At 38.5% G+C, this 14060-nt stretch overlaps 1 protein-coding gene across 7 annotated transcripts in view; it reads left to right on the top strand.

Moving 5' to 3' along the window:
- PTBP3 (polypyrimidine tract binding protein 3) overlaps positions 1 to 14060 on the top strand; it is an 85381-nt gene that overhangs the window by 44822 nt on the left and 26499 nt on the right. For all 7 annotated transcript variants that reach the window (XM_084750499.1, XM_084750498.1, XM_084750497.1 and 4 more), the window contains 2 exons: positions 3926 to 4072; positions 11661 to 11825. In XM_084750499.1, the coding sequence (XP_084606625.1) occupies positions 3926 to 4072; positions 11661 to 11825 (312 nt within the window). The remainder of the gene's footprint in view (positions 1 to 3925; positions 4073 to 11660; positions 11826 to 14060) is intronic.

Here is a 14060-nt window from a genome sequence, read left to right as displayed (position 1 = left end):
TTTGGTCTGTTGTAATCTGTAGGTTATCACAAAACAATGTCATGTCTCTTCCTTCCATAAAAGTCATTGAGTACAATGTATATTCTAGTTGTAGAATTTTCATGTTGCTTCTTTAGTAATTTGAGAGACATAAAAGAAACTTAATTGTATAAATGAGTTTTTACATTAAATTGTTTTTTTGTTTTGCTTTTGGTTTTTCAAGACAGGGTTTCTCTGTATAGCCTTGGCTGTCCTGGACTTACTTTGTAGACCAGGCTGGCCTCGAACTCACAGCGATCTGTCTGCTTTTTCCTCCCTAGTTCTGGGATTAAAGGTGTGTGCCACCACTGCCCAGCTTAAATTGTTTTTTAAAAGATATTTTTATTACTTACTTTTGTGAGTTTCTACCCACCAAGCTGTTTTTTTTAATCTTTCAGGATAAATTTTAATTGATACATTCAAATATACAATTTCTATATATAAATAGGATATTATTTCATGTGGGGTTCGTTTGGTGGTGGTGGTGGTTGTTGTTTTAAAAGACAAGGTTTCTCTGTGTAGGTTTGGTTGTCCTGGAACTTGTTCTGTAGCAGTGAGTTCTGCCTTGAATTGGAATTCTTCATCTATTCAGGATAATAGCGTCTAACAAGATACATAGTTTGTAAATGTTTTATCTCATTAATGTATTTCTTCACTCTAGAGTTTTGTTTTTTGTTTTTGTCTTTTTTAGTTTTAAAAAAACCTTGCTGTTCGGAAGCTTTTTTAGCCTCAATTTTATTTTTGTCTCTGTGTCCTCCCCCACCATACCATCAAAAACCAGCCAACCAAACAAACAAACAAAACTTGCTTTTTCAGTATTTCTGAAACTGAGGGTTTTTGTTTTGTTTTAAGATATTGTTTATTTTATATATGAGTACTGTATCTGCATGTACACCTGCATCCAGAAGAGGGCATCAGATTCCAGTATTGATGGCTGTGAGCCACCATGTGATTGCTGGGAATTGAACTCAGGACCTCTGGAAGAGTAGACAGTGCTTTTATCCACTGAGCCATCTCTCTAGCTCAAAACTTGAGTTTTCTTAAGGTGAACAAGGGAGCTTCATTTTCTGGTACCTGACAAAATGTAGTAACTGCCATGCTCATAGGAAGAACTGTGGGCCTCCTTGTTTCAACTTAGACCCTACTAAAATAAAATTCTAACTGTTAACACACTTTTGGTTGTCCTGAAAATCTTGTATACTCAACATTGTAATGAAGAGGACAACAAATCCAGACCTCAGAGATTTTGTAACACACTATAATGTGTTACCTGTTCCTTGTACTTTTCTTGAGTAGTTTTGTTTATAAAGAATGTGGGCATGAAACTGGATAATGTGTGATTCTGTTCATTTTGTTTAATAAACAGCATCCCTGTAATAATTTAGGTGAGACTGATAAGATTTAGAGAAGTTAAGTAACATTCTGTAATATTCAGTCTGTGTGCTTACTCATTTCTTGGAGTCAGTACATGTCTGTCACTTAAATTGTAGTTCCTTCTACTAAAAAGTCTATGGGTTGCATGCCCATAACTAAAATTAATTGTCTGTATTTTTATGAAAAGCTTCACACTTATTTCTAAGCCTTAGGAGCATTAGCTAAAATCATGTGGATGACTATAGGGTGGTAGATAAGATAATAAGGCTGTAAATATATGTTCAAAAAGATTTTTTCTTCACAGGATTTGGAGCAAAGATGGTTAAGTAAATATGATATATAGCAAATTCTTGGTATATTAAATTAATACTATCTGATGACAACGTACACTTGAATTCTCATTGTGGGTTGGAGTTTTACGTCTTAAAGAAATTCTTTTTTTTGTTGTTGTTGATTTTTTCGAGACAGAGTCTCTCTGTGTAGCCTTGGCTGTCCTGGACTCGCTTTTTAGACCAGGCTGGCCTCGAACTCGCATTGATCCACCTGCCTCCGCCTCCCAAGTGCTGGGATTAAAGGCGTGCGCCACCACGCCCGGCTCAAAGAAATTCTTATCACAATCTTAAATTGAGAACCTTTAAGAAATTAAAAGTATCTCACCTGTGGGCAAATGATTGTGCCCACGTCTTTAGTTCCAGCACTGGGGAGGCAGAGGCAGGTTCATCTCTGGGTTCCAGGACAGCCTGGTCTACAAAGAGAGTTCCGGGATATCCGGAACTATATGGAGAAACCCTCAAAACAAGCAAACAAACTACCACCAACAAAGTATCTCACAAGTATCTCACATGAGGTATTTTGGTTTTGTTTTTTGTTATGTGATATTACCCAGTCCTAATCTTTGCTAGTTGGTAGTAGTTCAAGTGCTATGTGCAGGGCTATGTGTACATAGATAATACGCAAATGTGTGAACACAATGTTTATGTGAATATAGTATGTAAACACAACCTTCACATATATAAAACAGAAAAAATACTTGATACAGATTTGTATATAGCGTTTACTTTAAAGTATACAGGATGAATGTTGGTTAGAAGCATAATTTAAAAGTGAGAAAAACTGAATGTGGGTGCTGGAGAGCTGGCTCAGTGGTTAAGAGCACTGACTGCTCTTCCGGAAGTTCTGGGATGGATTCCTGTCACCCACATGTTAACTGTCTGTACCTTGAGATTCAGGGATTCTCTCTCCCTTTTCTGGTGTCTCTGAGCATATATATATATATATATATAGCTCATAGACATATGTGAGACAAAAACAAACAAACCTCATACGTAAAAAATGAAATAAAGAATTAAAAAAAGAAAACTGATTGTGTATGCTACTAATTTGAATAGATGCAAAAGCATCTATTCACTGGTATTGAATAGCTCTTTTCTACAGAATACCAGACAGACCATTTAACTAGCACTTTAACCTAACAGTCATTTCATGCTCTAGTTGTGTTACAGATTGCTTATATAGCTGTATATTTTAACAGAGGAAACTGAGGCTTGGAGTTATCTGTGACCAAGTTACTATTGATAGGTAAAGATTTAAATCAAGTTTTACTCAGGCCATCAGCATTTCTCATTCCCTCCTGTAAGATCAGGTATGTTGTCTCCTTCCCAATGTTTGTGATATGAACTCTGAAAAAAAAAATGTTCCATTTAATTTGTAGATGGCTGATTTAAGAAGAACAAATAATTATGGCCCAATCCTATTTAAAAGTCTAGGTAAATAGCCAGGCGTGATGGCACACACCTTTAATCCCTGCACTTGGAGGCAGAAGCAGGCAGATCTCTGAGTTTGAGGTCATCCTGGTCTACAAATTGGGTCCAGGACTGGCAGAGCTGTTACACAGAGAAATCCTGCTTGGAACACCCCCCCCCCCCAAAAGGCATTTAGTAGAGTAGCACTTTTCAGGCAACCTTCCCCCCTTTCCCATCCTCTAACAGGCATTTTGGCTTTTCCTTATTTATTTTAAGCAGGGTCTCACTATGGTCTGTACCAGGCTGTCTTGCAATTCAGAGATTTTCTCACTTCTGCCTCCAATGCTGGGATTAAATGTGTTGCACCACTACACTCACACCTGGACTTTTGTTTTTAACTCCGTTACTTGTCTCTATTGAATGAAATTCTAGCCTCTCTTTTGTGTACTCTAGCAATTTAGCCCCAAGATTTAAACAAAGAAACAAACAAAAAACTCAAAAACCAAAAAAATTAAATCATAGCTCCTCCTGAAAGTATTCGTTTGTAATGGTGATGCAAAATATATTTTTGCCTTTATAACTATTTTTAAACATTTAAAGAAACAGAAATAGATATATAACTCAAGAGAAAATATTTAATCAACTAGCAGTTTCCTTAAGTTGAAAGCTTTTATTGGACCCAGTTTTCCAAATTAATTTTATCCTCCTGTGGACAGTGTCATGTATGCCGAGAAAGCACAAGTTTAAACTAGTATAGAATGACTGCTAACTATCTTTTGTTTTTATTGCAGGCCTTTTTAGAAATGGCTTCTGAAGAAGCTGCTGTTACTATGATAAATTATTACACTCCTGTTACTCCTCATCTTCGAAGTCAGCCTGTTTATATCCAGTATTCCAATCACCGAGAACTTAAGACTGACAATCTGCCTAATCAGGCTGTAAGTATCATAGGCATCTGCAAGAATAATTATACAAAAATGTGGTATCATTACTTAAATATTTCTATACTTTAAGAGAAGAACCACCATATTTTTTTCATTTTATTACTAGGATTGCGCATATAATTGTTCTTAAAGTCTTAATAAGAAGAGCCAGGCATGGTGGTGCACGCCTTTAATCCCAGCACTTGGGAAGCAGAGGCAGGTGGATCTCTGTGAGTTTGAGGCCAGCCTGGTCTACAAAGCCAGTCCAGGACCGTCAAGGCTACACAGAGAAACCATGTCTGGAAAAACCGTAAACAAACCAACCTTTTAAATAAAAACAGTTTCATTTGAAAACATTGAAAGTTGGGCTGGAGAGATGGCTCAGAGGATTAGAGCATTGTATGCTCTTCCAAAGGTCCTGAGTTCAATTCCCAGCAACCACATGGTGGCTAACAACCTTCTATAAAAGATCTGGTGTGCAGATATACATGCAAGCAAAACACTGTATATCTAATAAGTCTTTAAAAAAAGAAAATACACTGAAAGTTGTGGCAGTAGAAATGATATTTATTGGGTTGTGCATGGAGTCACATTCTTAATAGTCTTAGCAGTAGGAAGCTGGAAACACAGGGAGAGTCTCAAAAAAGCGAGAAATAACATTTCTCCCTTCAAAACTATTTTCACAATTAAGGTAAAATTCTGTACCTCCTAAAATCGCAAATGTGAACGAAGTGCAAGAAATCATGGGATTTTAGCCCTTGCTTTGACAGAAATCAAGTCTTGAGAGTTTACCTTCCATGGTCCTTTGTGTATCTGATCTACATCCCTGGCCTGGAATGGTGTGGAGACAGTTTAAGATGTAGAGACTAGTTCTGAAATTTTCCTTAAATGAGTTTGGACGTGAGTGAAAAGTGTCTAACAAACATAATGCTTTTATTTCTGCTTTGTACTTTTAGTTTTTGTGTCTTTCTGTGTTCATTTTAACTGGTTAAATAAAAATTTGCTTTAACATGAAAAAACTTGTACAAAGCAAGTACATTTTAAGAAAATGTATTCACTTTCTGTTTTTTTAAGACTTACCTTTTTGTTTTACATGCATTTTGGTGTTTTATCTGTATGTATGACTGTGGAGGTGCCAGATCCCCTGGAACTGGAGTTACAGACAGCTCTGAGCTGTCATGTGGGTGCTGGGGACTGAACTGAGGTCCTCTAGATGAGCAGCCAGTGTTCTTAACCACCGAGTCATCTTTCTAGTCCATTTTGTTTCTTAAATATCTTTTAATTTTTAATATATCACTTTCCCCTTTTCTGCTCTTTTCTTTAGCCCTTCCCATTCCCAGCATTACTTTTTAAATTCACAACTGCTTTTTTCTTTAATTATTATTGTTAAAACATGAGCTTTTATTACATACCCCCTCCCCCAACACACACAGAGATTCTTTATGTAGCTCTGGCTGTTCTGGAACTTGCTGTATAGATCAAACTGGTCTCAAATTCAGAGATCTGCCCACCTCTGCTTTGCAAGTACTGTTCGTGGGTGTGCACACACATCTTGCGGATTCTGTTTAGTGTTGCTTCTGTGTATGTGATTTCAGGGCTGACCACTTGGTATTGAGAGTACTCATCTTCTTTGCTCAGCTGTTGTTAATTGTGTGTGGTTCTTTGCCAAGGAGCAGGGGCCTGTGAGATTTCCCTATTCCAGTTGAGCATGTTTGTTGGTGTTGTCCTTAGGCAGCCACATGTTGAGGTAGGTTTGTGGATGTGGCTTGCCTGTCACATCTGGCACGACAGACTTCTGTTTTCTGGCTTTTACAGTCTTTCCCCCTCTCTTAATGATGTTCCCTGACCCTTGGATGCAGGAGTTGTGTTGTAGATGTGTCCATTGGGGCTGGACACCTGGTAATCAGTTGCTGTCTTTATTTTGGCCAGTGGTAATGCTCTCCATCTGCTGTAAAGTGATCTTTCTTTGATGAAAGATGATCTGTTGGTATAAGGATAAGTAGTTAGAATGCAAGTTTTTTTTTAAATGTTAAGAGAATCTTGCATGTATTCTTGTTCTAGACCAGGACTTCTCCCAGGTTTGTTTTGTTCAGTTGAAAGATTATTAATGGAACTACTTTTATACATTTATTTATTTATTATTTTTTGGTTTTTCAAGACAAGCTTTCTCTGGGTAGCCTTGGCTGTCCTAGACATGCTTTGTAGACCAGGCTGGCCTTGAACTCAACAGTGATCTGCCTTCCTCTGCCTCCGAGTGCTGGGATTAAAGGCGTGTGCCACCACGCCTGGCTTATAAATTTATTAAATTGGAATTTTTCACATTAATCAGGAACATTTCCTGCACATCATTTTTGTTTTAGGACATTTTTCTTCTTGGGCATCAAATTTGGAGCCTTAAGCATGCTAAGCAGGTACTGTACTGTTGAGCTCAACCTATTAAGTGTTCTTCAATGAAAATTGGTTTTATAGATCACAAATAAGAAACCTGCTCATAGTTAAACATTCAAGCAATCTAGAAAAATATGAAGAAAAAGCATCTCCTTGACCAGAGATAACTAATAATTGATGCTAATAGTCTAGGTATTTTTCTGTTGTGCTATCTGTGTATGTAACTGTATACAGGTGAAATCCTGGTGTGTGAAGAGTGTTTTGTTTTGTTTTTTACTGTGTAATATATTACAGACATTGTTCTAATGCAAGAGATTCGGAGCCACATTTGGCTTTTGGCTTTATAATGACTGCTGTTATTCATTTGATAGAAGACCTATAATTAGTCCAGGGTTTGTTTTTATTTTTTGTTTTCTTTTGTGGTTTTTTGTTTGTTTGTTTGTTTGTTTGTTTGTTTTGGTTTTGGTTTTTCAAGACAGGGTTTTTCTGTATAGACTTAGCTGTCCTAGACTCAGTTTGTAGACCAGGCTGGCCTTGAACTCACAATCTGCCTGCCTTTGCCTTGAGTGCTGGGATTAAAGGCCCTGTGCCACCACACCTGGCCTGGGTTTTTGGTAAGCATTGAAAAAAAAAATTTTTTTTTTTATGGTTTTACAAATAGTAGTGCAACAATACATTTTGGTGCACATGGAACCTTAATCTTACTAGGTCTTGTTTCTAACACCGAAACCCCTGGGTTTCAAACAGGCATATGCATGTTTTAATATCTAGTTCGTGATTGCTTTCTATGTTTAATGTTATTAAATAACTATTTTATTGTTAAATCTAATTCAATTATTTATAACAATTATTTGCAGTAATTTTTTCCTAGAGCCGTCTCTTTTAACTTAAAAAAAATCTTCTGTGTGCATACATGTGCACAATATATTCATGTTTGTGTGTCTCTTTTTTTTTGTTTGTTTGTTTTTCAAGACAAGGTTTTGCTGTGTAGCAGCCCTGGCTGTTTGACACTGTGAACTCCAGGCTAGCTGGCCTTGAGTTTCTGAGTATTCTGTTTCGCCTTTAATCCCAGCACTCAGGAGGCAGAGGCAGGCGGATCTCTGAGTTGGAAGCCAGTCTGATCATCACAGTTCCAGGATAGCCAGGGTCCTATTGCATGAGAAAACCTTGTCTTACAGAAAAAAAAAAAAACAAAACCCAAAACAAACCATATTAAGTGTTTAAAATAGAAAAAGAGCATATACATAGCTGGGTATAGTGGTGTGAACCTTTTCCAGCACTTGGGTGCCAGAGACAAGGCACCTGAATTCCAGGCCAGCTCGCTCTGCATGATGAGCTTTATGATAGTTGCAGCTACAGAGTGAGGCCCTGTCTCTAAACAAAAGAAGAAGTAAAACAAAGGAAAACCAACAAATGCAAGTGTAAAAACTGGGATTTGTTGAGTTAAGCATACAGAAAATAAAAGGCTCCCAAGGTTTTTGAAAGGCACTTATTTTAATAAAATTCACTGTAGCAAAATGCTAAGAACTCAAGCATTCCACATTGTGAAATTGTAAACAAATTACAAACCACAAGCAGTTATTTAAAATAACAATTATATGATTAAAGTTTTGTAATTGACTATGAAAATGAAAGCCATATTACATTTGTAGAATTTTTCTTTTTGGTACATATTTTTCAGATTACCATCACTTTTAAGAAATGCTAAGAGTGGCTTTAAGAAATTAAGAAATGGCTAAGCATGGAGGGACATGCTGTAATTTCAGCACTTAGGAGGCTAGTTTGAGGCCAGCTTTGGCTACATAATAAAAATCATGTCGGGTAGAGGTGGGGGCCACAAGGCCTCAAACCTTCATAAGAGCTACAGACACCTGAGGAAAGCTGAGAACTCGAGGAAATAGTTCTCCCTGAGGAAGAGTAAACTAGTTTTTTTTTTTAAAACACATACCACCTACCCCTCTCTCTACACACACACACACACACACACACACACACACACACACACACACACACACACACACACACACACACACACACATAAACACACAGTTAATGTTACACAGATCAAGGAAGTTGTACTAATTCTCCTTTCACCTTTTTTTTTTAAGAAATATTGTGAAAACTTACAATACAAATGTAACAAAAATATGCAGGTAGAGTATAAAGTTTCAATTTTTAAGCCTTTTGAAAGTGTCTGAACAACCTCATCCTTCATTATTGGCTGGATTTTGTGTATGCTTCCTACAAGTGAGGACATTTCTTCTACAGACTAGAATTAGGTGGTCAACACTGGCTTAGGTTGGCACAGGCCTGTAATTCCATTTACTCGGGAGGATCATGAGTTCAAGGTCTGTTGAGGCCTCATTTTAAGGCCAGTGTAAGTAACTTAATGTGACTTTATCTTGAAGTGAAAAAGTACCCCAAGCAGGCTCCAGTAGGCTTTAAGTCCATGAGGCCTTAAGTTTAGTTCCTACTACTGGCCCCCCAAAAGAAAAAGTAAGAAATTGATATGGTACATTACTTGTCTGCCATCTGTAGGTTCCACTCATGTTTTGTTCTAATAATACCTGAATATAGCAAAATGATACAGTTAGAGTCATGTATGTGTTCTGTTTTATTATGTCTTTTTAATCATTTTAGACAAATTCTGCTTTTCTTTTAATCTGATGTTCTTAACATTATTGAAAATTAATGACAGTTTATTTCTCAAAATGTCCCTCAACTTGTGTTGGTCTTCCATTTCCTTGTAATTCAATTCAGGATGTGTGTCTTTGACAAATACATCTAGAAGTGACACAGCCATGTTTAACTAGGCTTCTGTAGTATGGAAGAAGTACACTTCTTACTCATCCATTGGGAGGCTGGTAGTTCGGTTGGTTGTTTCATTGCTACTTCTACAAAATGGTATAATATCTGTATATACCACAATACCACAAGCACACATTGTTGTGTATATTTTAAATCCTTTCTAGATTAGGCGTTACTTATAATGCCTAATGCAACATAAATGCTGTGTAAATAGCTGTTTTACTACCAGACATGGTGACATACCCTAGTAATCCCCAGCACTCAGGAAGAAGGATGACAAGTTCCAGGCCAGCCATAGCTACATAATAGTGAGACCTGGTCTCAACAAAACCCCCAGAGTTGTTAAATTATTTTCATTAAGGAATAATGACAAGGAAAAGAGATATTTGCATGTTCAGTATAGATCAGTGGTTCTCAACCTTCCTAGTGTTGCAACCTCTTAATACAGTTCCTCATATTATGATGACCCCTCAACCATAAAATTATTTTCATCACTATTTTATAACTATAATTCTGCTACTGTTGTGAATTGTAATGCAAATATCTGACATGCATGTGGTCTTAGTTCCCTGTAAAAGGGTCATTCTGCTCCCAAAGGGGCACAACCTAAAAATCGAGAATCGGTAGCATACATAGATGGAAGGTTTTTTGGTTTTTGGTTTTAAATTATTTATTTATTTATTTTTATATGCTCCCTAAATGTGTGTCTGTTTGAAGGTGTCAGATCTTGGAGTTACAGATAGTTGTGAGCTGCTTTGTGGATGTTGGGAATTGAACACCAGTCCTCTGGAAGAACAATCAGTGCTCTTAACCGCTGAGTTTAGATGTTGAACTTGCACATATGGAGGGCCCATCTTTCCTTAAGAGGGGGAAGAAATAATACCTCATGCACAGATTTTGGATTTACCGTAAGTGCTGCTCTTTATGAGCTGCCAGTTGTTAGCATTCTGGACTTAGAGATTGCTATTTATTTCATGGAATACCTTTGATGTTCATATTTCTCAAATTGGGCCAGTGAGGGCCCCTCAAATTGTCTTCTGTATCCTTTGACATAGAGCCTTTATTGTTTTGGTAAATTTTGCATTGTGAAAAATATAACAAAAATACCACAAAACCAAAATTATCTCACACTTACCTTCTACTTTTCTTGCCACCACTCTGAACCAGCTGCTTTTTAGAACATCTTGTTTTATTTCAGTGGAAATGTATTAGAAGCTTGCTTATACACTAAAACTAAAACAGTTGCCAGGCTAACTGAATGACAAGTTAGCCTGATCACATTCTAGACTCTTTATACTGGTTCATTCCTTGCCCACCCCATGGACCTCTTCACCCCTCTCAGGCTGTCTTCATCACAGTGGCTACCCATCTCATTGGGGGTGCCCTTCTAACTCCTTGGGCTCAGGCATTCTCAGCCAGCTGCCCCGCACTTCTCCTCACTTTTCTCATGCTGTTCAGGTACTAGCTAACATTGAAGGCCCCCCTGCCCCCCACACCTCATAAATGCCTTCTTTTCTTTGTTTGGGTTCCAGGTTTCCCATTGCGAGGCATCCTCTGTGGATGTACTCCTCAGTTCATGATGTTCCATAGCAGGGAGGCCTGCTTATACTGATGGCCTGCTTTCCCCACTGACACACCAGTCACATTTACACTTATACCATCTACAAGCTTTAGAACTGAATTGTTAGTAATGCTGGAGCTGAGAGGTGGTGGTGCACACCTTTAGTCCCAATATTCAGAGGCAGAGGCAGGTGAACCTCTGAGTTTGAAGCTGGCCTGGTCTATAGAGTGAGTTCCATGACCGCCAATATTACACAGAGAAACCTTGTCTCAACCCCCACCACAAATAGTAATAATGCTGGGACTTATTCAAAAAGCATGCACCACTGCTCCTAGATTTTTCATGTAGGTTTTGAGGATTGAACTCAGCTCCTCATGCTTACACAACAAGCACTTTATTGATTGAACCATCTCCTGAGTCTCATCTTTAAAAAAAAGAAGAAAAAATAAAGAAGAAATGAAGCAAACAAAAAACTTTAAACTCTATACACTGGCCGGGCGTAGTGGCGCACACGTGTAATCCCAGCACTTGGGAGGCAGAGGCAGGTGGATCACTGTGAGTTCGAGGCCATCCTGGTCTACAAAGTGAGTCCAGCCCAGCCAAGGCTACACTGAGAAACCCTGTCTCGAAAAACAAAACCAACCAACCAAACAAACAAACAAAAAAGTAATGATAAATAAATAAAAATAAACTCTATACACTTGAGATGTGCATCCAGATAAAAAGTATACAGGAGTTTGTATTATGTCATATAAGCTTTGAGATCCATTCATTGCATTCGTGATCAAAAATGCTCATTTTTCTTTTCCTCTTCCTCTTTCTTTTTTCTTTTTCTTTGTTTTCTAGCGAGCCCAAGCTGCACTGCAGGCTGTCAGTGCAATCCAGTCAGGAAATCTCTCCCTTCCTGGAGCTACTTCTAATGAAGGCACAGTGCTACCTGGGCAGAGCCCTGTACTCCGCATAATTATTGAAAACCTATTTTACCCTGTCACTCTGGAGGTTCTTCATCAGGTAAGGAAGAAGCTCTCCTGACAGCAGACTCAAACATGCTTTCCTTGACACACAATTTTAATCACAGCACTCAGGAGGCAAAGACAGGTGGATCTTCGTAAATTCAAGGCTAGCCTGGTCTACTCAGTGAGTGCCAGGATAGCCAGAGCTACATAGAGATGCCCTGTCTCAAAAAAAAAAAAAAAAAAAAGAATCTTTTGGTTGATGTTTTCTTTTCATTATTTTCGTCTTCTTATAATAATAAGAAAGATTTACCATTCTGTTTCATAGAAGAAATTATATCAGGTTTTTTTTTTTTTGACAGCCCTCCCCCCCCATTTCTAAATTTTGTTTGTTTGTATATTTGTTTCTGAGACCTATGTAGCCTGGTCCTGGAACTCTCTCTGTAGACCAGGCTGGCCTCAAACTCACAGAGATCTGCCTCCAAATTCTGGGCTTAAAAGTATGTCACTACACTTGGCCTAAGTAGCTGTCTCGATTTTAAAAGCTGCCTAAGGTGGCAAGGCTTAGCCTGTAGATGGGTGGTCGAGTGTGTAGCATGAGTCCTCATATTCAGTCCCTGATACTGTAATTAGGATAATGATACCAAACACTGGAGGGAAAATGGTGGGTGAAATTCTAATTTTAACCAGATTTAGTAGCACACACTTACAGTCAGCATTTGAGAAGCTGAAACAGGATTGCTACAAGTTCAAGTCTAGTCATAGCAAAACCCCATGCCAAAAACCAAAAATGAATTATTTTCATATTTTATTCATTGTCCTATTGCTGTGAAGAGACATTGACTGAAAGAACTTTTTAAAAGGAATGCATTTAATTGGGGCTTGCTTACAGTTTCAGAGGCTCAGTCCAGGGAACACGGTAGAGGCGGGAGTGGTGCTGGAGAAGTAGCTGGTAGCTGCATCCTGATCCTCAGGCAGAAAGAGATTGGGATGGCATAGGTTTTTGAAACCTGGGAGCTCACCCCCAGTTGACAGCCACAAGGCCACAGGTCCTAATCTCTCTAATCTTATTAAAAAATTGTACTCCCTGGTAACTTAAGCATTCAAATCTGTGAACCTATTGGGGCCATCTCCTGAGTGTAATTAGGATTACAGGCATAGTTTTTTTTTAATAGATAAGCATGAAAACATGAAGAAAGTTTAGTATCCTTGATAAAGCCTAGATAGTTGTGGTTTATTCAACAAGTTTTTCCCCCTCACCCAGAGACAAGGTTTCTCTGTGTAGCCTTGGCTGTCCTAGACTCACTTTGTAGACCAGGCTGGCCTCAAACTCAAAGTGATCCACCTGCCTTTGCCTCCCCGTGCTAGGATTAAAGGCTTGTGCCACCACACGCGGCAATTGTGGTTTATTCAAAAGAAATCTCACCACAGAATACAGCTACAGTAATTTTTTTATTTTGTCCCTCTTATATTTGAATATTTTCAGTTTAAAATTCTTAGGTGGGAGCCAGTGATGGCTCAGCAAGTAAGGGCATTGGCCCTAAGCCTGATGACATGAATTCAGTCCCTGGGGCCTATATAGCAGAAGGAGAAATCTGACTCCTGCAAGTTTTTCTCTAACCCCCACCCTTGTACTGTGGAACATGCATGTGTGTGTGCACATGCGCATAAACAAATATTATGTGACGAGAGATTATATAGTAAGCTTCAGTATATACGCAGATAGATATGTGATATGCGTTATGTTAGGCACTTGTAGTCCAGTGCAGTTTTTATAAACCATTCATTAGTACATCTAAACGGTCTTACCAATGATACTCCACTAAATCAGGGCTAGTAATATTTAAAATTTACAAATTGGAAGGCCACCTACTTACACAATTTTCTATTGGGTAAAAGGACACATCTCCTCCTGTAAGGCCATGCTTCCTAATACTTCCTAATCCTTCCACTTCACCAGTTTGGGGCCAAGTATTCAAACAGGAGCCTTTGGGGGACATTCTCATTCAACCCACCACAGCCCTCTCCATGGCCACCATAGGCTTGTGGCTGTATCATACTTAAAATGCATTCCATCCAGTTTTAAGTCCCCAAAGTCTTTCAGTTTCATGTGGTTTAAGGGGGCCAGGCTCTATCCAGAACAAACAACTGACCGTGGCAGTGTCATCCCTGCGGTTCTGGCTTGAGCATCATGGAGTGCACATGAGTAAAGGGGTTGTGGGGTCTCCTGCAGTGAAGGAGAACAATGTGTGGCAGCTGCCTGCTTGGGGTAGAGCCTTGCCACTTTGAACCA

Source organism: Acomys minous (assembly GCF_964271855.1).
Source record: "Acomys minous genome assembly, chromosome: 1".
NCBI lineage: Eukaryota > Metazoa > Chordata > Mammalia > Rodentia > Muridae > Acomys > Acomys minous.
This window is presented reverse-complemented; position numbering and strand designations above follow the sequence as displayed.